This window comes from Erythrolamprus reginae, chromosome 5 (assembly GCF_031021105.1).
Source record: "Erythrolamprus reginae isolate rEryReg1 chromosome 5, rEryReg1.hap1, whole genome shotgun sequence".
NCBI classification, from domain to species: domain Eukaryota; kingdom Metazoa; phylum Chordata; class Lepidosauria; order Squamata; family Dipsadidae; genus Erythrolamprus; species Erythrolamprus reginae.
Window position 1 is genome coordinate 113,763,682 of NC_091954.1, and position 23,413 is coordinate 113,787,094.

The 23,413-nt window shown below is 41.9% G+C and overlaps 1 protein-coding gene across 1 annotated transcript in view; it reads right to left on the reverse strand.

Annotated features, from left to right (window-relative positions):
• Nucleotides 1–2,624: 2,624 nt before the first annotated feature.
• LOC139168254 (cytochrome P450 2J5-like) overlaps nucleotides 2,625–23,413 on the reverse strand; it is a 36,931-nt gene continuing 16,142 nt past the window's right edge. The window contains exons 3-9 of the mRNA XM_070753779.1: nucleotides 22,268–22,417; nucleotides 18,848–19,008; nucleotides 16,685–16,861; nucleotides 12,563–12,704; nucleotides 8,154–8,341; nucleotides 3,811–3,952; nucleotides 2,625–2,812 (exon numbers count right to left, since the gene is read on the reverse strand). Of these exons, the coding sequence (XP_070609880.1) occupies nucleotides 2,625–2,812; nucleotides 3,811–3,952; nucleotides 8,154–8,341; nucleotides 12,563–12,704; nucleotides 16,685–16,861; nucleotides 18,848–19,008; nucleotides 22,268–22,417 (1,148 nt within the window). The remainder of the gene's footprint in view (nucleotides 2,813–3,810; nucleotides 3,953–8,153; nucleotides 8,342–12,562; nucleotides 12,705–16,684; nucleotides 16,862–18,847; nucleotides 19,009–22,267; nucleotides 22,418–23,413) is intronic.

The following is a 23,413-nucleotide window of genomic DNA, read 5'->3' on the forward strand; positions in this document are numbered from 1 at the left end:
AAATCTAATCATTTAGACTGTAGTGCTTCAATCTCCTCCATATATCCTTACCAAAAATTTCATAATATTTATTACCATTACTTTTATAATAATTGCCTTAAAAAAAAGAAACAAATATTCCCAATCATGACAACTAAATCCTAATAGATATCTAACTATTACATGGATCAAGAATACATTAATTCAAGGGGGGGAGAAGAAAGGTCCAAATAATTTATTACATATATCCCAATTAGCCCAATTAATAATTCCTTTTAAAAGATGAAATAAAATTTTAAAAAATTAAAATAGAAAAAAGAGAGAAAAGAGAGAAAAAAACAAAGAAGAAAAATTTAAAAATGAAAGAACAGGGAAAAACTGAGGGCCCTAATGTCCCTCTGGCACCTGAAGGCCCAGAGTGAGGCCATTTTGCTTCTTTCTGCCAGAAATCCAGTCAGAGGGGGCTTTTCATGGCTCTTGTGTTGCTCCCACCGGACAGCATATTTATGTTTCTCAGTCAGGCACAAAGAAAGGTAAAGAAATGCTTATTTTGGACAAAGGGAGAAAGAGATATCTAGATTTATCTGGTTGTTGGGGGAGAGGAGGGACCCCAAGGGTTAAACAAAAAAATCTTCTGTGAAGCCAAAGAGAAGGGAAGTTTAGGCCTGCCAGATTTAAAATTGTACTTTGCAGCCTTGTTTGATTAAAAGAAAGGGTGTGTTTGTTTGTTTGTTTGTTTGTTTGTTTGTTTGTTTGTTTGTTTGTTTGTTTGTCAGAAGCATCACAATTCCCAAAGGTGGCCAAGAAAAAGAGTTACTTAAGTATATATCTTTTCTAATTTTGCACAGGCTACAATATACTGATCCATTCCTTAACCAAACATGATTAAAGTCACAGAAATACAACCACAAGTAATGTTGAGTCAGAGATTTTATTGTGCAAGATTTCCTATAATTATTACTGTTTTAAAAATATGATAAAGCTATTAAAATTACATATTATAAGTCGTGTGTGTGTGTGTGTGTGTAAAATATTTTTGCTGATAATGAAAAGGAACAGAGACTACTATAGATCTATCTGTCTAGCTATTATTATTATTATTATTATTATTATTATTATTATTATTATTATTAATTAGATTTGTATGCCACCTCTCTCCGGAGACTCGGAGCAGCTCACAACAACAAAATACAGTACAGTACAAATCTAATGATTAAAAACAGTTTAAAACCCATTAATATAAAAAACAGTCATACATACCAAAGAAACCATACATAAAATGGAACGGCCCAGGGGAATCGATTTCCCCATGCCTGACAGCAGAAGTAGGTTTTAAGGAGTTTGCTATCTTTAGCTATATCTATCTATCTATCTATCTATCTATCTATCTATCTATCTATCTATCTATCTATCTATCTATCGGAATGGAGGTTGAACTCAATGTCACATGGCCAGGTTATTTGAGGGGTTACCCACTTTTCAAGGTTTCTGCCCAGCCAGAACAGACTGACAATGTTGGGGCACTCCAGTTAAAGAATGCCAATTTATGGAACCCAGGGCATATGTTTTCTTTCTTGCAACACCTGTTCTCAGGAATAAAGTGCCTCTTGAAAGCTCTGATTGCTACTCTAATGTTCCAGAATGCCTAGAAGACCTGATTGTTCTCTCAGGCACTTAAGTATAAAGCCCTCCTTTTCTTTTTTCGGGAATTGCCCATGATTCCATGAGCAATTGCAACAGAAGACTTCTGACAAGCCTTCATTACATCATTAGCCTCTTATTCAGGGATTAGGCAGGAAGCTTTAGTCACCTGTATGAGAGAGATACTGTAGATGTGGCTGCCAAATATGAAACATAGAAACATAGAAGTCTGACGGCAGAAACAGACCCCATGGTCCATCTAGTCTGCCCTTATACTATTTTCTGTATTTTATCTTAGGATGGATATATGTTTATCCCAGGCATGTTTAAATTCAGTTACTGTGGATTTATCTACCACGTCTGCTGGAAGTTTGTTCCAAGGATCTACTACTCTTTCAGTAAAATAATATTTTCTCATGTTGCTTTTGATCTTTCCCCCAACTAACCTCAGATTGTGTCCCCTTGTTCTTGTGTTCACTTTCCTATTAAAAACACTTCCCTCCTGGACCTTATTTAACCCTTTAATATATTTAAATGTTTCGATCATGTCCCCCCTTTATGGTTAGGAAACCTCAGATTGTGTCCCCTTGTTCTTGTGTTCACTTTCCTATTAAAAACACTTCCCTCCTGGACCTTATTTAACCCTTTAATATATTTAAATGTTTCGATCATGTCCCCCCTTTATGGTTAGGAATACTGAGAGATGCCGGGGGGAGTCATTCAGATTTTTTTTATATTTATGTTTGGGTATGTATATGTTGTTTGCTTTTTTAAATATGATAGGGTTTTATGTGCTTTTTAATATTAGATTTGTTTTCGCTGGAATATTGTTTTTATTATTGTTGTGAGCCGCCCTGAGTCTTCGGAGAGGGGCGGCATACAAATCTAATAAATTGAATTGAATTGAATTGAAGATCTGATGAGCCAACCTTGAAGGTGATCAAGGGAATGAAAAAGGGAGAGACTGTAACATGCAATAAATATAACCCTCTTGTTTGCCCATGTTATGGTGCCCTGATACGAGGGACAGCACAAATCTTGTAGGAAATGGGGTGCAAAATAAGTGCTGTTACTGATTTTTCACTGAGTTCCACACCTTCGGGGGGCTCCAACCTAAATGCCCTCAGCAGCTGGGTAAAGATGTGAAATATTTCCATGTTTGCAAGGAGTTCTCCCAAGCAGACACGAGCTCCTGCACAAAAAATGAAGGAAAAATTTAAAAATTGGTAATAATCTATGATTCATTATCCATCTGTCCCGTTTTGCAATGATCAGGTGAAGGGAATTTGGGCTGGTGGATGTCGCCGTCGTCCTTCAAAATGCCAGGGAAGCATATGCAGGGTTCCTTAAAAGCTAAAATGCTATGTTTCTCCAGCACTCTGCAGACTGCACTGGCTGCCAATTGGTTTCCAGACCCGATTCAAAGTGTTGGTTATGACCTATAAAGCCCTACATGGCATGGGATCAGATTACTTGCGGGACGACCTTCTGCTGCATGAACCCCAGCGTCCAGTTAGGTCCCACAGAGTTGGCCTTCTCCAGGTTCTGTCAATCAGACAATGTCACCTGGTGGGTCCTAGGAGAAGAGCCTTCTCCATGGGGGCCCCGGCCCTCTGGAATCGACTCCCTCCGGAGATTCACATTGCCCCACCCTCCTCGCCGTTTGTAAGAATCTGAAAACGTATTTATGCCACCAGGCTTGGGGTCAGTAGACCCCAGCCTCTGGCCGGTGAATGTATAGGATGCCGTAAAATGTTTTTTGAATGCTTGACTTTTGAAAGCTTAGCTTTTAAAAAATATTTTAAATTAATTGTTTTGTTAATTGGATTTAGAAGTATTTTATATATTGTATTTTTATTGAATTGTTATAAGCTGCCCTGAGTCCATGGAGAAGGGCAGCATATATGTCCAATAAATAAATTCATGCTTTAAAAATTAAGTGAACTCTGCCGGGCAAAACAGACCATGCAGGAGCCAAGTGCACCCCCCGCTGCACCCCCTGTTTTGGCTGGCAAAGTACTGCGGGAGGTCGTCCATACTGAAAACAAGGCACACAGAGGGTCCCCTGCAAGCCTGTTTCTATTTATTTATTTATGTTTGTTTGTTTGCTTGTTTATTTATTTATTAGATTTCTATGCCGCCCTTCTCAAAGTGACTCAATCATAACTGCTTTTTTTTTTAATAGATTACCTGCTCCAAAAGGAAGAAATGCGTCATTTTTCACAAAATTTCCTTCCTTGTCCAAAAAATGATTGGGGTTGAACTCTTCCGGAGTATCCCATTGTTCAGGATCGAAAAGAACAGAGCGCAAGTCTGGAAGAATAATAGCTCCCTATAAGAAGGAAACAGACTGAGGTAAACATCTGGATAAACTTGTTTTTTTTTAACTTATTTATTTATTACAATTTTTGGGTTGCTCTTCTTACCGCAGGGTACATAAGAAGAGCCATGCTGAATCAGGCCAAAGCCCATTGAGTCCAGCATTCTGTGTCACACAGTGGCCCACCAATTGTACATGGGGATCTTGAGCAGAAAGAGAAAGCAAGACCCTCCCTTTCCCCTGACCCCCCAACAAATGGTACTCAAGGGAATCCTGCCTGCCTCAACCAACATAGAGGCGGCACACAGACATCCGTTTCAATAACCACTGATACACTTGGCATCCATGAATCTGTCTAATCCTGCCTTGAAGCTATCAAGGCTGACAGCTGTCACGACCTCTTCTGGAAGGGAATTCCATAAACCAGGGACCCTCTGGGTGAAGAAATATTTCCCTTTATTTGTCCTCGCTTTCTTACCTATGAGCTTTAACGAGTTCCCCCTTGTCCTAGTATTGTGTGATAGAGAAAATAATTTTTCTCTACCACCTTTTCTATCCCATGCATGATTTTATAGCCTTCGATCAAATCACCCCTTAAATGCCATCTTTCAAGGCTGAAGAGACCAAGGCGTTGCAATCTGGTATCATAAGGGAGGTGCTCCATTTCCTTTATCATTCTTGTTGCCCTTTTTTGCACCTTTTCCAGTTCCATTATATTCTCTTGATGTGCGGTGACCAGAACTGTACTAACTCTAGTTGTTTCTGGATATCATATTCCTTGCATGATTCAAATGTATTTAAAACTTTTTAAAAAGATTACTAGAGTTGGAAGGGACCTTGTAGGTCATCTAGTCCAACCCCCCACTCTAGCAGGAGTCTACAACATTTCTGACAAATGGTAGTCCAATCTCCCTTTCAAAGTCTCAAGTGTTGGCGCTCTCACAACCTCCACAGGCAAGCTGTTCCACTGGTTGATCATTCTCACAATCAGAAAGCTTTTCCTTATTTCCTTAACTTAAGACTCCTCAGGTTTCACAAAATTGGGATTAATGCATGGAATCTAAATTCAGGCTTAAGTCCTCATTAACAGGCATCCATGGTGAATGGAAATTTTTAATTCTAAGTAGTCTTTTAAAACAGGGTATGACAAAAAGAGCCGGAGTGGCACAGCAGGTAGAGTGCTGTACTGCAGGCCACTGAAGCTGACTGTAGATCTGTAGGTCAGTGGTTCAAATCTCATCCCCGGCTCAAAGTTGACTCAGCCTTCCCTCCTTCAGAGGTGGGTCAAATGAGGACCCGGATTGTGGGGGCAATATGCTGGCTCTGTTAAAAAGTGCTATTGCTAACATGTTGTAAGCCGCCCTGAGTTTAATGAGAAGGGCGGCATAAAAATCGAATAAATAAATAAATTTTAAAAAAATTCATCAACTATCAAAATCATTTCTATGAAAATTCGTTCAATGTTTCATATTGCCATCTTTTTTCCATGTTTTAAAGCTGATTTTCCCTAAAGTCAATTTGGCATGGAGGAAAGGGTCAAATAACTTTCTATTTGATTTAAACATCAACTTCAAATAAAACCAATTTGCATTCTACTGAATTATGTACTGAGTTAAAAATATCTGCCAGGCTATTCCACCTCCTTTACATGGACAGTCAAAGCTGTATGGAAAAACATCATCTGAAATCATCACTGTTAAGTATGTTGTGTTTATACAGCCAAGACCATCATCTTTCGGCTGTGGCAAGGGGGGCGTTTGTTCAGGTTCGCCCGGTGCACCCAGTTGCAGCCCTATTTGGACGGGGAGTCTCTACTCACAGTCGTTCATGCCCTTATCACTTCAAGATTTGACTACTGCAATGTTCTCTACATGGGGCTGCCTTTGAAGAGTGTTCGGAAACTTCAAATTGTGCAATTCGAAAACTTCAGAAATGCAGACACGCGAGCGGTCATAGGCCTTCCTAAACATGCCCATGTTTCTCCACTCTGCAGACTGCATTGGCTGCCAATTGGTTTCCAGACACAATTCAAAGTGTTGGTAATGACCTATAAAGCCCTACATGGCATCAGGCCAAATTACTTGCGGTACCGCCTTCTGCCGCATGAATCCCAGCAACCAGTTAGGTCCCACAGAGTTGGCCTTCTCTAGGTCCTGTCAACCAGACAATGTCGCTTGGCGGGGCCAAGGGAGGACCCTTCTCTGTGGGGGGGGCGACCCTCTGGAATCAGCTCCTCCCAGAGATTCACACTGCCCCTACCCTCCTTGCCTTCCGCAAGAGTCTTAAGACTCACTTATGTTGCCAGGCTTGGAGCAATTAGATCTTGGCCCACTGGCTGATGAATGTTATGTATGGCTGAGGTCTGAATGTATATGATTTATTTTTAAAATATTGGGCATTTTAGGTTAGTGAATTGGATTTGCTATACAGACAGACAGAGTTGGAATTGGACCAGGGATGGGCTCCTATGGGAACGGTCAGGAATGCAGTTCCGGTAGCAAAATTTGGAGCTCCACCCGAGAGCACCCAATTTTCACTGAAAGATGTTGAAACAAACTAAATAGCCGGCATAAGCCACGCCCACAGTGTGGTAGTAAAAATTTTGGTAGCCCATCACTGAATTGGACAAATGTGCTACCCTGACCATCAATAGGAAAAAGACAGTGAAAGCCAAAGGAATCAAGAAATCCATTAGAAATAACAACGATCTGAATGAAGCATCCAAATACGAGCATCCTTCAAGCTGACATCAAGCACATAAAGTTAAGAAGAACATTACAAGTGAATACAATACCCCAAAACACGTCTCCTGTGACAATTTCATGGTGAGCTATGCTTGCTAAAACTTGTTTTATTTAGTTTCCACTTTGGCCACTACCTTCAATCATATGCTAACCTGATGAATTAACTTCTCACAACAAGACTCTAGCACACAATGCCTTAGCCTGCGTACCAGGCTATGCAAATCCACTTGCTAGGTTTTTCTTTTAATCTGAGTGGTTAAACTTGTTCTGTGGATTGCAACCATTGTTTACCTGAAAGTGGAAAACTTCATTTCACCAAGTTGCCTAGCCCTCGTTCATTTAGACGTGGCACATGGGCTTTTTCAATTGCACATTTTCAGAGCTCACAGGTTGTGTTAAAAGGAGCTCTGCCAAAGAAATTCTTCATAAGGGTGACACCTTTGGTTAGACCACACCTAGACTACTGCATCCAGTTTTGGTCACCATACTACAAAAAAGACATTGAAACTCTAGAGAAGGTGCAGAAAATAGCACCCAGGATGATAAAGGGACTGAAAACTAAAACATACGAAGAGCAGTGACAGGGACTGAGCATGGCCAATCTGGCGAAGAGAAGGACCAGGGATGACATGATAATAGTGTTCTAATACTTGATGGGCTACAACGGAGAGAAGGGGGTCAGGCTGTTTTCCAAGGACCAGAAAGCCAGACAAGGAACAATGGATAGAAACTGAACAAGGAGAAATTCATAAGGAAAAACTTTCTGATGGTGAGAGCAATCAACCAGTGGAATAGCTTGCCTACAGAGGTCGTGAGAGCTCCAACACTTGAGACTTTCAAGAGGACATTGCACTGCCATTTGTCAGAAATGGTGTAGAGTAGTGATGCTGAACCTATGGCACGGGAGCCATATCTGCTGGCATGTGAGCTGTTGCCCTAGCTCAGCTCCAATGTACATGTGTGTGCTGGTCAGCTGATTTTCAGCTCACATGGAGGCTCTGGGAGCACGTTTTTGGCTTCCAGAGAGTCTACAGGATGTGGGGAGGGCATTTTATCCTCCCCTGGCTCCAGGGAAGCCATTGGAGCCTGGGGAGGGCAAAACATGAGTATACTGGGCCCACCAGAAGATGGGAAACAGGCCATTTCTGGCCTCCAGAGGGCTTCCAGGGACCAGGAGAGGCTTTTTTCACCCTCCCCAGGCATTGAATTATGGGTATGGGTATGGGCATTCACACATGCAAGATAGCATGAATGCATGCTCTTTTGGCTGAGTTATTAACTCTAAAGCCTTACATGGCTTTAGCCTTTTGGCACCTGAGGAAAAAAAGGTTTACCCTCTCTGGTATAGGGACTCCTGCTTAAGCAGGGGGTTGAACTAGATGTCCTACAAGGTCTCTTCCAACACTAATAAATAAATAAACCTAAGTAAGCCCTTAAACTGAAGACCCCAAAGAGTCTATAAACTATACCTTGGGGATGAGAAAGCCATTCAAGTAGATATCCTGCACACTTTGTCTAGGAAGCCCAAATAACACGGAATATTTGTTTCGCATGATCTCATGAATCACAGCATTGGTATATGGCAGTTTCTTCCTATCTTCATAACAGATGGACTGAGATGGACTGAAAACTTCTTCCATTTCCTTGTATACTTTATCTGAGGAAAAAAAAGTGAAAGCAAGCAGTTTGTTTCTGACCCTGATGAACATTGAGATATAGTCTTCCATATTTGAAAGGACTTTATATGGCTGCTATTAAAAACAACCGACAAAAATAGTGATTGACCTGAAGGGTGAAATCCTGATATCAAGGATCCAACAATTGTATTGAACTCAGAGAAGGAAGGCAGCTCAGGTCTCGCTGTGTTCGCCCCTAGAACAAGGACAGAAACACCAGCCTGAAGATGACGAGTGGGACCTTGTCGAAACGTTGCCAGAAATTTCCAAATCCTACATGGGAAGAAACCCGAATATACCAAGACCATCATATATATATATTCGTCATCTTCAGGCTGGTGTTTCTGTCCTTGTTCTAAGGCGAACACGTGTATATATATATATACCCACTATATATAAATCTACGAAAACACACGCACACACACACACACACACACACATATATATGTATCAAATGTTTTTAGCTGAAATTTTAAAATTAAGGGAGACTAGGATGGTACCATTTCGGCCTTGTTCTGGCCTCATCAGCTAGCCACACCCTTCCTTACTGGGATTCGATCTGGCAGCTTCTGCCTTGTAAGGCAGAGAATTAACAGTTGAGCCACCAGGCCTGATCCCTCCAGCTCTGTACCAGGGAGGGGCTATATATGGTGGGGGGTTTTAGTTTTTTTTTAATGTCGGATCACCCTGATATATGTGACGTTCCTTCAATATACCAGGATGATCCGACATTAAAATAAAATAAATAAATAAAAAAAATAAAAATTATAAAACACACACACACACACACACACACACACATATATGACGGTCTTGGTATATTCGGGTTTCTTCCTGTGTAGGATTTGGAAGAAACCCGAATATACCAAGACCGTCATACCTGTACCCGTGAAAATCTACGAAAACAAATACAGTGATCCCCCGGGTATTGCGATCCCGATCATTGCGAAACGGCTATATGGCGATTTTTCAACCCAGAAGTAAAAACACCATCTGCGCATGCGCGCCCTTTTTTCTATGGGCACGCATGCGTAGATGGCGCCGGGCAGATCAGCTGCTGGGCGGCTTCCCTGGGTCTTCCCCCTCTTGCTGGCGGGAGGGCGAGCGGCGGGCATCAGCGAGGAGTTTCCCCACCGCCCACTCAAACTCCTCGCTACCGCTCGCCCGCCCTTCGCCCGCCCACACCGTTCGCTCGTGCCGCGAGCGAACGGCTTGTCCGCCGCCTGCCTGCACGCACGCACGCCGCTCGCACGCCCTTCGCACGCCCACGCCGTTCGCTCGTGCCGCTTCCCAGCTGAGTCCTGAAGCGAATTCGCTTCAGGACTCAGCTGGGAAGCGGCACGAGCGAGCGGCGCGAGCGAACGGCTTGTCCGCCGCCTGCCTGCCCGCGCGCCCGCCGCTCGCCTGCCCTTCGCCCGCCCACGCCGTTCACTTCAGGACTCAGCTGGGAAGCGGCGCGAGCGAACGGCGTGGGCGGGCGAAGGGCGGGCGAGCGGCAGCGAGGAGTTTGCGTGGGCGGTGGGGAAACCCCAATCTTCGGCTCCTCGCTGCTGCGGCGGAAGTAAAAACACCATCTGCGCATGCGCAGATGGTGTTTTTACTTCTGCAGCGCTACTTCGTGAAAAACCGATCATTGCGAGGGGTCCTGGAACGGAACCCTCGCAATAATCGGGGGATCACTGTATATATATTCCTTCAATACACCAGGGTGATTCGACACATAAATATGTAACCCTTCCCTGGTGCAGAGCTAAAGGGATTGGATACTGTAGCCTAGAGGATAATTCTCTGCCTTACAAGGCAAAGGTTGCAGGTTCAAGTCCCAGTGGGTATGGCTAGCTGATGAGGCCAAAATAAGGCCGAAATAGATCTATCTAGTCTCCCTTAATTTTCAAATTCAGCAAAAAAACAATGTGACATATATATATATATATATATATATATATATATATATATATATATATATATATGTAGATTGTTCTGAGTTCGGGTTTTGCCCTGTGTAATGTTTTGCATGTCTATGCGACGTTTCGGTAAAATCACATTTACCATCATCAGGCTGGAGTTCCAATCTCTGTGTTTTTGCAAATGAATATTAGCAACTGACATTTCTTCTTAGCATGTAGTGTGGGGGTGGAGATTTGCTTTGAATGTAGCAAATAGATTGGGTGACTATGCTTCCGTGATCTGATTGGTTGGTGTAATCATGGTTATAGAAGGAATGGTATGAAGATTATGAAGTGTTTTGTTTAAGTCTGATTTCCAAATATAAAATTCTAAAATCATAATAATTAAAGGATTGACATATTGATTATAATGAAGTTTTTATTTTGTTTAAGGCTGGTTTCCAAATCTCTGGCAGACGTGAGGTATCATCCCGTTTATTTAAACAAAAAGATCTTTTTTCAATTTCAATAGCTTCTAGTTTCGATGTCGTGTCCCTGTTCACACAAATACCTATTACAGAAGCCTTGACAGCTATCCAAGACAAACACAAACCCCCCAAATATATCCTAGACCTTACCAACCACTGCCTGACCAATACATACTTCATCTATAATGAACAAAGATATAAACAAATAGAGGGAGCCCCCATGGGATCACCTCTATCACCTGTCATAGCCAACCTCTATATGGAATATTTCGAAAATAATGCTTTAGAGCAAGCCAAATACAAACCCAAACTTTGGCTGAGATATGTTGATGATACCTTTGTAATTTGGCCACATGGTAAAGAAAAACTAGACAATTTCCTCACTCATCTCAACAGCCTACACCCCAAAATACAGTTTACTATGGAAACAGAAATCAATGATCAACTTCCCTTTCTAGATGTACTGGTCTATAAAAAACCCAATGGCAGCCTAGGACATACTATCTACCAAAAGAAAACCCATACCAACCGTTATCTAAATGCACACTCACACCACCACCCCGCACAAATCACCTCAGTGGCCAAAACTCTCATCACCAGAACCAAACGCTTAGCTGACCATGAGCACTTAAAAACTGAATTGAACAAACTCAAAGATGTACTAATTTCTAATGGATTCAAAGAGAAAACAATAACAAACCTAATCAATAAAGAGACACCCCCCAAAAAACAAGATCAAGAACAGGACAATGGCACCACCATCCTTCCTTACATCAAAGGCACCACGGATAAAATTAGTAAAATTCTACAAAAACATAACATCAAAACCTCATTTTGCACTAACCAAAAAATATCTAATATCCTAAGGAGCCCCAAAGATAAAATCCAATTAGAATACCAAGGTATCTATGAAATCCCTTGCAAAACATGTGCAGCCACATACATTGGACAAACTAACCGAAGAGTGAGCCAGCGCATGGCAGAACATATGAATGCAGTCAAGAAACAGGAGAAGACCTCCTCCCTTGTCCAGCACATTAAAAGAACAGGGCACGAAATTGACTTTGAAAAAACTAAATTACTCCACAAAACAGAGAATTTATATAAAAGAATCTCTCTAGAAGCTATTGAAATTGAAAAAAGATCTTTTTGTTTAAATAAACGGGATGATACCTCACGTCTGCCAGAGATTTGGAAACCAGCCTTAAACAAAATAAAAACTTCATTATAATCAATATGTCAATCCTTTAATTATTATGATTTTAGAATTTTATATTTGGAAATCAGACTTAAACAAAACACTTCATAATCTTCATACCATTCCTTCTATAACCATGATTACACCAACCAATCAGATCACGGAAGCATAGTCACCCAATCTATTTGCTACATTCAAAGCAAATCTCCACCCCCACACTACATGCTAAGAAGAAATGTCAGTTGCTAATATTCATTTGCAAAAACACAGAGATTGGAACTCCAGCCTGATGATGGTAAATGTGATTTTACCGAAACGTCGCATAGACATGCAAAACATTACACAGGGCAAAACCCGAACTCAGAACAATCTACATACATATACCCGTGAAAATTTACGAAAACATATATATATATATATATACACACACACATACACACAGTAAAATACATGATGACGGTTATAGATACTCATAGTAAAATATATCTATGAAAGAATAGAAAAGAAGATATAGTAATAGAATATATCAATGAAAGAATAGAAGAAGAGATATAGAAGAAGAGATATTATTTATTGCATCTCTACACTGAAATAATCCCAGGTTGTTGCCACTGTATCACGGTATCCCACCTTGGATATCCAGATGATTTGCCAGGAACAGCAAAGTCCAGTTCAGAGAACTTGAGGTTGTTTCTGTTCCTGCTATAAAGAAGTCAACAATGGACTGAGTCAAGTTGTCTTCGTCATAGGTAGCATTGGGATCATTCTTCCTCTAAAATCAATGGTAAAATAGGTGACATGGCATTTTCTTATTATTTCCAATATTTCCACAATTTATTAACTCCCTAGAAACATAAAAGATTGATGGCAGAAAAAGACCTCATGGTCCATCTAGTCTTCCCTTATACTATTTCCTGTATTTTATCTTGGGATGGTGTTAGAAAAATATAGGGCCTACATAAGAACACTTCTCTAAATTTGTAAACTTGTGAACTTTTGTTTCAAAAAAGCAGGCCTTGCCCGGAAGAGAATGCAAAACAGTGAAATAGGAGAAAAACAAGTTGGTTTTCGGGAAATATTTAGATATAAAATCCTAGGAAATGTTTTGAAACTAAGCTAAGAGCACATTGACTTCCAAACCTAAGCCGGCAAACACTCAGAGGAGCAAGGAAAACAATATGAAGTTTTTGTTTATCCCAGACATGTTTAAATTCAATTACTGTGGATTTACCAACCATGTCTGCTGGAAGTTTGTTCCAAGTATCTACTACTACTACTCTTTCAGTAAAAAAAAAATTTCTCACGTTCCTTCTGATCTTTCCCCCAACTAACTTCAGATTGTGGCCCCTTGTTCTTGTGTTCATTTTCCTATTAAAAACACTTCCCTCCTGAACCTTATTTAACCCTTTAACATATTTAAATGTTTCGACCATGTCCCCCCTTTTCCTTCTGTCCTCCAGACTATACAGATTGAGTTCGTTAAGTCTTTCATGATAAGTTTTATGCTTAAGACCTTCCACCATTCTTGTAGCCTGTCTTTGGACCCGTTCAATTTGATCAATATCTTTTTGTAGGTGAGATCTCCAGAACTGAACACAGTATTCCAAATGGGGTCTCACCAGCGCTCTATATAGCAGGATCACAATCTCCCTCTTCCTGCTTGTTATACCTCTAGCTATGCAGCCAAGCATTCTACTTGCTTTCCCTAGCGCCTGACCGCATTGTTCACCCATTTTGAGACTACCCCTAAATCCTTCTCTTCTGAAGTTTTTGCTAACTCAGAACTGCCAATACAATATTCCATTTGTATTGTAGAACCATTCCTTTTCTATTCCATCTTGAGAGATTGGGGAGGGTGGAGATAACATTGGGACAAGTTCTGTACAGGTAATCCTTGACTTACAACCATAACTGAGCCCCAAATTTTGTTATTAAATGAGATATTTGTTAGTAAATTTTGCCCCATTTTATGACTTCTCTTGCCACATTTATTAAGTTCATCGCTGTAGTTGTTAAGTTAGTGACACGGTTGTTAAGTGAATCTGGCCTTCCCATTGACTTTGTTTGTGCGAAGGTCGCAAAAGTTGATCCCATGATGCCAGGACACAGCAACGGTCATAAATATGAGTCAGTTGTCAAGCTTCTGAATTTTCACCACATGACTATGGGAACGCCACAATGGTCGTAAGTGTGAATATGGGTCATAAGTCACTTTTTTCAGGGCAGTTGTAACTTTGAACAAGTTTTAGCGTCAATAAACGAACTGTTGTAAATCGGAGATTACCTATATGGAAGAAAATATTAGGAGCAATTGGGATTTTGTATTCTGTGTATTATATGTTGTGAGCCGCCCCAAGTCCTCGGAGAGGGGTGGCATAGAAATCCAATGGATGGATGGATGGATGGATGGATGGATGGATGGATGGATGGATAGATAGATAGATAGATAGATAGATAGATAGATAGATAGATAGATAGATAGATAGATAGATAGATAGATAGATAAATACTAGTGCTGAGTTTTCCCTGACCTCATAAGCTGAAAAATCTATGCGAATAATTTTGACAGTAGGATAATTAGAAGGGAGGACAATGTTTTTAGCTCTTTTAAGGCTCTGTATGAAAACTGTAATCTAGGAGAGTGAAAGATAAACATCTGGCTTAGATTTTACTACATTAGCAGCCCTCTCAATCTTTGTTTTTGCTGACAGAGAGCTGCAGGAGGCAGTCACAGCTGAAAACAGCAGTCGGGAGCCCATTTTCACTAGCAGGACACTCAGGCCACCATAGGTGCCCCCAACGGGTGGGGGCAGCAAGCAGAATAGGGTGGAACGCACTTCCATCGGCGGAAATGAAGATGTGTGCACATCTCCAGCTGATCAGTGGCTGTCACTTCCTGGATTACTGGTTTCGGCTTGGCTCTCCTTTTTTTCACTGCTGCTGCTGCGTCTGCACTCCTTGCTTTTTTCCTCTTTCCTCCTTCCTGGCCTCGGACGAGCTTCCCTCTCTCCTGCCCGGCTCCCCTCCAGCCTCACGTGGCTACCTCCCACCTGAGGTGCAAGCAGAAGGCATGGGTGGAAGCGGCGCTGGCAGCATTTATGCTTCTGGAAGCCCTTGCTCGCCTAACTACCCAGCCTGAAGCAGGGGGTAACCCAGGAAGGAGAGCGCGGGAAACGCGAAGGAAATTGTCATCTCAGCAAGCAACACTGGTAAGGTTGTAAGCCGAGGACTTAACAGTTCACTTGAACAATGATGATAATTCAAGCCACTCCCACCTGATCACATGACCAGCAAGCCACTCCTACCCAGTCACATGACCATTAAGCCACACCCACAAAATAAGCCACACCCAGCCCCTAACACGAGTGACTTCAAGCTGGCCACAGTCATCCCAGCTCCCCAAAGTCAAACACAACTCTGATGCTGCCCTCAATGAAATTGAGTTTGACACTCCTGCCTTAAGGGAAGAGGTAGACACTATATCCCAATTATGGCAAACCTATGGCACACGTGCCACAGGTGGCACGCAGAACCACACAAGATGTTGCCCTATGTCAGCTCCAGCACACCTGCAGATGACTTCTGGCCTTCTTTCAGCTGTTTTTGTTCTCCCCAGGCTTCAGGAAAGTCTCCTAAACCCCGGGGTGGCGAAAAACAGCCCAATGGACCAACCAGAAGTTTGGAGGTTCAGTGAGGCCTGTGCCTACATGCAGAGGGAGCAGCGTGGTGGGGTACGCATGCGTGGGGGGCAGTGCAGGGGTTGTGCACATGTACTGGGGGAGGGCATTGCATTATGGGTGTGGGCACGCACGTTCACGCTATCGGACACACATGCACCCTTTTGGCAGCCAAGCCAAAAAGGTTCACTATCATTGCTATATCCCATTCTGACACCTTCAATTCACTTAAGGGATTTTATCAGTGATTGTAGAAAGTGCTCAGGAATGGATGGGAGTTAGCGGTCCTTGGTGCTCTCTGAGCTTGCTTGTTTTCTTGCAGACGTTTCATTTCCCTAACTCAGTGCTTCTCAAATAGTAGGCAACCCACCCACCCTTGGGGGTGCGGAGAGATGCTGGGGGGGTGCACATGACCCTGGTGAATGCACTTTTTTTTTTGCAGAGGGAGTAGGGGGTTTTTGCAATAGCACACAGCACAGAACAGGAGATATGAAGTGCAGATAACAAACCCTTAGGAGACACCATAGAAAATATTTAAGAGGGATGAAAAGAAAGGAGGAGAGAGACAGAGATAATGAGACAAACATAAGTCTCCCAAAAGCTAAGATGAAGAAATATGATGAAGCGTATGTAGTGCTTGGCTTTACTGTGACTATGGTGGGAGATGAGGAAAGACCAGTATGTTTACTGTGTCTAAAAATGTTGGGAGCAGACAGCATGAAACCAAATCAATTAAGGCGTCAATTAAATACATTACACTCCAATCACCCTGACCTTTGCAAACAATCGTCCTGGCAGAGAGTTGTGGGGGAGGCATGAAATGTTTACTTCTTCCGGGGGAGGGGGCATAACAGAAAATAATCGAGAAGCACTTCCCTAACTAGATAGCATCATCACTGCTAGCAGTGTTACTTAGTACTGGTGAGATTATATAGTTAGGGTAATGAAACATTTGCAAGAAATAAAAAAAGCTCAGAGAGCACCAAGGACCCCTCCTTTCAACCCTGAGCTGCAACTTTCTCTTTTAAATGGGAGTTCTCCTCAAGCAATATCCCAAGACAAAGCAAATGTGTACTTTTTCCATTTCAAGTAGGTAGAAATCAATGAAATCCTCTGGTTCGTGCTGGTTTTGATTCTCCTTATGCCGTTTGATCTCCTCCTTTGCAAACGAAACTATCTTCTCCAATAAAGTTAGGACAGTCTGGTGAGGGCCAGGCAGATACTTCATGATATATGGGAAAGCTTCATAGAACTGGGAGGGGGAGGAGAGAGGGAGGGGGAGAGAGAGAGAGAATGAGCATTCAGTTACAATATACAAAGTGCCAAAGCCCACCACAACAACGTCGTCAAAAAGGCTTCAAGAGTTGTTAACCTAATCCTACATAGTTTCTGCTCTGGTAATCTAACACTACTAACTGGAGCATACAAAACGTTCACCAGACCAATCCTTGAATACAGCTCATCTGTCTGGAATCCATACCGCATTTCAGACATAAACGCTCTAGAAAATGTCCAGAGATACTTTACTAGAAGATCCCTCCACTCCTCCACTCGCAACACAATACCCTACGCAACTAGATTTACAATCCTAGGTTTAGAAATCTTAGAACTACGTCACCTTAAACACGACCTAAGCATAGCCCATAAAATCATCTGCTTCCTACGTCCTTCCTGTCAATGACTACTTCAGCTTCAACCACATCAGAACATAAGAACATAAGAAGAGCCATGCTGAATCAGGCCAAATCCCATCGAGTTCAGCATTCTGTGTCACACAGTGGCCCACCAATTATACATGGGGATCTTGAGCAGAAAGAGAAGTCAAAACTTTCCCTTGACCCCTCAACAAATGGTACTCAAGGGAATCCTGCCTGCCTCAACCAATGTAGAGGCGGCACTTGGACATCCGTTTCAATAATTACCAATACACTTAGCATCCATGAATCTGTCTAACCCTGCCTTGAAGCTATCAAGGCTGACAGCTGTCACAACCTCTTCTGGAAGTGAATTCCATAAATCAACGACCCTCTGGGTGAAGAAATATTTCCCTTTATATGTCCTCACTTTCTTGCCTATAAGCTTTAGGGTGGGCCCCCTCGTCCTAGTATTGTGTGATAGAGAAAAGAATTGATAGAGAAAAAGAATTTTTGTCTATCCACCTTTTCTATCCCATGCATGACTTTATACACTTCGATCAAGTCACCCCTTAAACGCCGTCTTTCAAGGCTGAAGAGACCAAGGCGTTGCAACCTGGTTTCATAAGGGAGGTGCAACAAAAAAGCACACAACAGATGTAAACTTAAAGTAAACTACTCCAAACTCGACTGCAGGAAATACAACTTTAGTAACCGAGTCGTTAATGCATGGAACTCACTACCAGACTCTGTAGTATCATCACCTAACCCCCAAAACATCACCCTTACACTATCCACTGTTGACATCTCCCGATTCCTAAGAGGTCAGTAAGGGGCGTGCATAAGTGCACCAGCGTGCCTTTTGTCTCCTGTCGTAATGTTTCTCTCTTACTAGTATCATGTATATAAACATTGCTATATCTTTGTATACCACCAACACATACTTGACAAAATAAATAAATTAAATAAATAAAGATCTTTTTGGACCCTGGATTGAGCAAACAATTGATCTTAAGTGTATGAAAACTAGGACTAATCCAGACAATTTATGTCCTTGTAATGAGTTTCTGTAGCAACTTTCTCAAACTTGACTCTTTCTCTTCTTCATCTCCTCCTCCTCTCTCTCCCTTTCTTTCTCTCTCACACACATCACACATATTCCAGGGGGAGAAAAAAAACCCCATCCAAATTATACTTCTAATGCCTTTTCTCACGATAGAGAAAGTGACCTCCAATCTGTAGGATTATTATTTTTCACAATCCTCATACACAACCCTTCCTTCTAATGTTCCTCTCCTTTTACAATATCCAATATTAAGTTAAAAGAGTAAACGGTTGAAAGTAAACAAAATTCATGCTGTATTGTCCTTCAAGAATGGGTTAAAAAAAAAAAAACAGCAGAGGCTTTTTCAGACGTTTCCAGCTAGGAGTCAACACTGTTCTGAAGATACAAAAAAAAAAGAGGAGGGGGGGGGGGAGGGACCTCAATAGCATATGAATTTTTGTTAAAGTCCATACATTCATTCTTTTGGAAAATTTTGAATGACACACACATGTGGGAAAGAGAAGATTAAAAGATGAAAAACAAGATTAGTACTACTTACAAAATAAGAAATGCTGCTTCCAAAGCTTAACACAAGGGCAACTGCTTCCATCAACTCCACGAACTTCTTGTCTTCAGTGGAAAACCGATGTCCAAATGTTGCAGCAGAGATCACATTTGAAGTTGTTTTCATGATGGATAGTGAGGGGTCAAATGGTTGCCCTGGAAAAAAAAGGATAGGAATTAATATTCACATTCATTCTATTTTGCTTTGTGATACCAAAACTGGGAAGTGTGATAGGAATGATCAGACGTGAAGAAAAGAAATGGTCATCCTTATTTATTTTTATTAGATAAACTGACTTGCTGTTGAAAGATCAGAAGATAGGAATTCTAGCATAGCCAAAATATTTGGATATCAGGTTCCAGCCCAGAAATAAGAAGTGAGATTCATTTGAATCCAGTTCTTTATTTGCTCATCCCTCATAAACAGATTTTTGCCAGACTAAAACTACAAACTCAGCAAGTATTGCGGGCCCAATTAGCAAAAGCAAGCTCAGGACCTTACTGGCTGGAAATACAGTGGTACCTCTACATAAGAATGCCTCTACTTAAGAACTTTTCTAGATAAGAACTGGGTGTTCAAGATTTTTTTGCCTCTTCTTAAGAATTTTCTACTTAAGAAACTGAGCCCGGAAAACTTTTCCAGGAAATTTGAGAGCAGCATGAAGGCCCTGCCAATTTCCTGCCATTCCCCCTTTAATCCCAGCCATTTCGGGCTTTTCTGGGCTGCCAGAGGAGCCTTTTGGTGGCGCTTAAGGAGGCTTTCGGTCCCTTCATCCTCGGCAGCCCAAAGAGGGAATAAACCACTTCGCTGTGGTGACTCCCTCACGCTGCTTCCCACACACCCGGCGCGAGGTTACCTCCCGGAGCATTTGGGCGTGGAAAGGCAAAAGGTGGCACTTCGCCCCAGCCGGATCAACTTGGCTTCAGCCAAACCAAGGAGTCATCACAGTGAAGGAAAGGCACTAGCTACAAACCAAGTGAGCGAGAGGAGAGGGGAGCCCTACAGCATGGGAAGGAAGAGGAAGCAGGCAGCAGCCACAGCAGCTGCCACCAGTGTTCCCTCTAATTTTTTTTCGGGGTGGGCAGAACAGTATATAAGTATAAATAAATAAATAAATAAATAAAGTGTGGACGTGCGCTATCACACGTGAGCGAGTTCTTGCATCCATAATTCTATATTTTCAATAGTTTATTTTCAAATACACAGTAATCATTCAACACTCCATCACTCTGTAACCTGCACTAGTTTCCTATTGGTCTTCGGACGCAATTTAAGGTGTTGGTTATTACCTATTAAGCCCTACATGGCCTAGGACCAGATTATTTATGGAACTGTCATAAAATAGTTGAAAAAATAGGCTATTGAATCATGATTGATTGGATAACAATGTATAATTAGATATGCTATTGATATGTTTTAAGGTTATATGTATTGATGTATATGGAGACTGGGGGGGGGGGGATAAAAAGCTTGCACAAAATAAGCTATTAAGTTGCGAGATAGCCTGCTTCCTAGAATCATGGGTGCTCCAGCAGGGAACATTTTCACTGCAATTTTGGATAGTCATTTGTCTGAGATGGAACTAGGATGACAGAATAGCACAGTTGAAAGGGACCATGGGCGTCTTCTAGTCCAACCCCTTGCTCAAACAGGGAAGCCTCTACCATTTCAGATGAATGGTTATCCAACCTCTTATTATAAACATCCAGTGATGGAACACCCACATCTTCTGGAATCAAGCTGTTCCACTGGTTGATTGTTCTCACTGTTTTGAAATTTCTCCTTAATTCCAAGTTGCTTCTCTCGTTGATTAGTTTCCACCCATGGCTTCTTGTCCTGGCTTCAGGTGCTTTGGAAAATCAGTTCCTCTTCTATGTGACAGCCCCTTAGATATCAGAACACTGCTATCATATCACCCCTGGTCCTTCTTTTCATTAAACTAGACATCCTTAATTTCTGCAACCTTCATGTTTTAGCCTTCAGTGTAAAATCATTAGAGGCCTGGGAGATCATTCATTCATTCATTCATTCATTCATTCATTCATTCATTCATTCATTCATTCATTCATTGGATTTATATGCCACCCCTCTCCAAGGACTAGGGGCAGCTTACAACATATAAAAGAAAAACAATACAATCCAAATGTCCTAAATCTAAATAATTTCGACTAACTAATCTAATCTAAAATCCCTAGTTACATTAAAAGTCAGTCATTCCCACAACAAACATACATAGCATTTGTCGGCCAGGTGCTGGAGTCTAATAGCCCCCAAGCCTGCCGGCATAGAAGAGTCTTCAGACTCTTGCAGAAGGCGAGGAGGGTGCGGACAGTATGAATCTCTGGGGGGAGCTGATTCCAGAGGGCCAAGGCCCCCAAAGAGAAGTCTCTTCCCCTAGCGACATTATCTAGTTACAGGACCTGGAGAAGGTTGACTTTGTGGGACTTATGCGGCAGGAGGCAGTCCCGCAAGTAATCTGGCCCAATGCCATGAAGGGCATTATAGGTCATAAACAACACATTGAATAGCATCCAGAAACCAAGTCAGCCAATGCAGTCCATGGAGTGCTGGAGAAACATGGGCATGCCTAGGAAGGCCCATGACCGCTCATGCGACTGCATTTAGTATGATTTGACATTTCCAAACAGCAGTTTCCGAATGCTCTTCAAAGTTAGCCCCATGTAGGGGCAATTCCTGCAATGGGTATGGTGTTAGAAACATAGAAACATAGAAGTCTGACGGCAGAAAAAGACCTCATGGTCCATCTAGTCTGCCCTTATACTATTTTCTGTATTTTATCTTAGGATGGATATATGTTTATCCCAGGCATGTTTAAATTCAGTTACTGTGGATTTATCTACCACGTCCGCTGGAAGTTTGTTCCAAGGATCTACTACTGTTTCAATAAAATAATATTTTCTCATGTTGCTTTTGATCTTTCCCCCAACTAACTTCAGATTGTGGCCCCTTGTTCTTGTGTTCATTTTCCTATTAAAAACACATCCCTTCTGAACCTTATTTAACCCTTTAACATATTTTAATGTTTCGATCATGTCCCCCCTTTTCCTTCTGTCCTCCAGACTATACAGATTGAGTTCATTATGTCTTTCCTGATACGTTTTATGCTTAAGACCTTCCACCATTCTTGTAGCCCGTCTTTCGACCCATTCAATTTTGTCAATATCTTTTTGTAGGTGAGGTCTCCAGAACTGAGCACAGTATTCCAAATGTGGTCTCACCAGCACTCTATATAAGGGGATCACAATCTCCCTCTTCCTGCTTGTTCTTTCAGAAACCCCCTACAGTCCATTCCAATCTTATGGTTCTATGAGACAATGATTCAGCAGGCAAGGAAACCCCTTAAAGTTTTCTGTGCAGTTACTCAAGACAGCATCATCTTAGATTATCACATACCTTTTGTCTCTGCAAAGAATTCCACAAGGTCTTGAGCCTCTTCTTGGATTTGAGCTTCCTTGCCTTTTTTCCCTAGTCCCAATTTCCTCATGGTAACAACACCAAACCGTCTTTGCTGCTTCCAGGTGTGACCATTTGAAAATGCAATACCTGAGGTAATTGAAAATGTGGTGTTCACAAAAATACAAAATTAAGATTACATTAAGAGAGTTGGAAGGGACCTTTCCTACCTTCAGTGAATGGCTACCAAACTTTTTACTACCACACTGTAGCCGTTGCTTATGTAGGACGTCCTGTATTTTCTTTCAACATCTTTCAGTGCAAATTGGGTGGTCTGGGGTGGAGCTCCATTTTTGCGACCCCACTGCATTCCCTCCGGTCCGCACAGCAGCCCACCCCTGCCTACCTTCCATCTACCAGCTGTTCTGAGTTTGTCTGCTTGTGATTTTTGTTTTCATTCTGAAGAAATTTATTTATTTATTTATTAATCAGCTCACAGCAATAATAATACAATGTAAACAAATCTAATATTTAAGTTGATTTAAAACCCCAATTTAGAAACCAATCATACATACTAGCATACCATGCATAAATTTTTATAAGCCTAGGGGGAGGGAAAGTATCAATTCCCCCATGCCTGACGACAGAGGTGGGTTTTAAGGAGCTTACGAAAGGCAAGGAGGGTGGGGGCAACTCTGATATCTGGGGGGAGTTTGGTTCCAAAGGGTCGGGGCCGCCACAGAGAAGGCTCTTCCCCTGGGTCCCGCCAAATGACATTGTTTAGTTGATGGGACCCGGAGAAGGCTAACTCTGTGGGACCTAACTGGTCGCTGGGATTCTTGCGGCAGAAGGCAGTCCCGGAGATATTCTGGTCCGGTGCCATGAAGGGCTTTATAGGTGAACACTTTGAATTGTGACCGGAAATGAAATGTTTTAGGTTCTGATTTAATTAACTAAAAACAGGAATGGGCTACTGCCCGGATGGTGGGGGGAACGCGAAAATGGAGCTCCACCCCAGAGCACCCAATTTGCACTGAAAGATATTGAAAGAAAATGCAGGGCGTCCCAAATAAGCCATGCCCACAGGGTGGTGGAAAAAAGTTTGGTAGCCCTTCACTGACTAAAAACATATATTGCTGTGGAGTG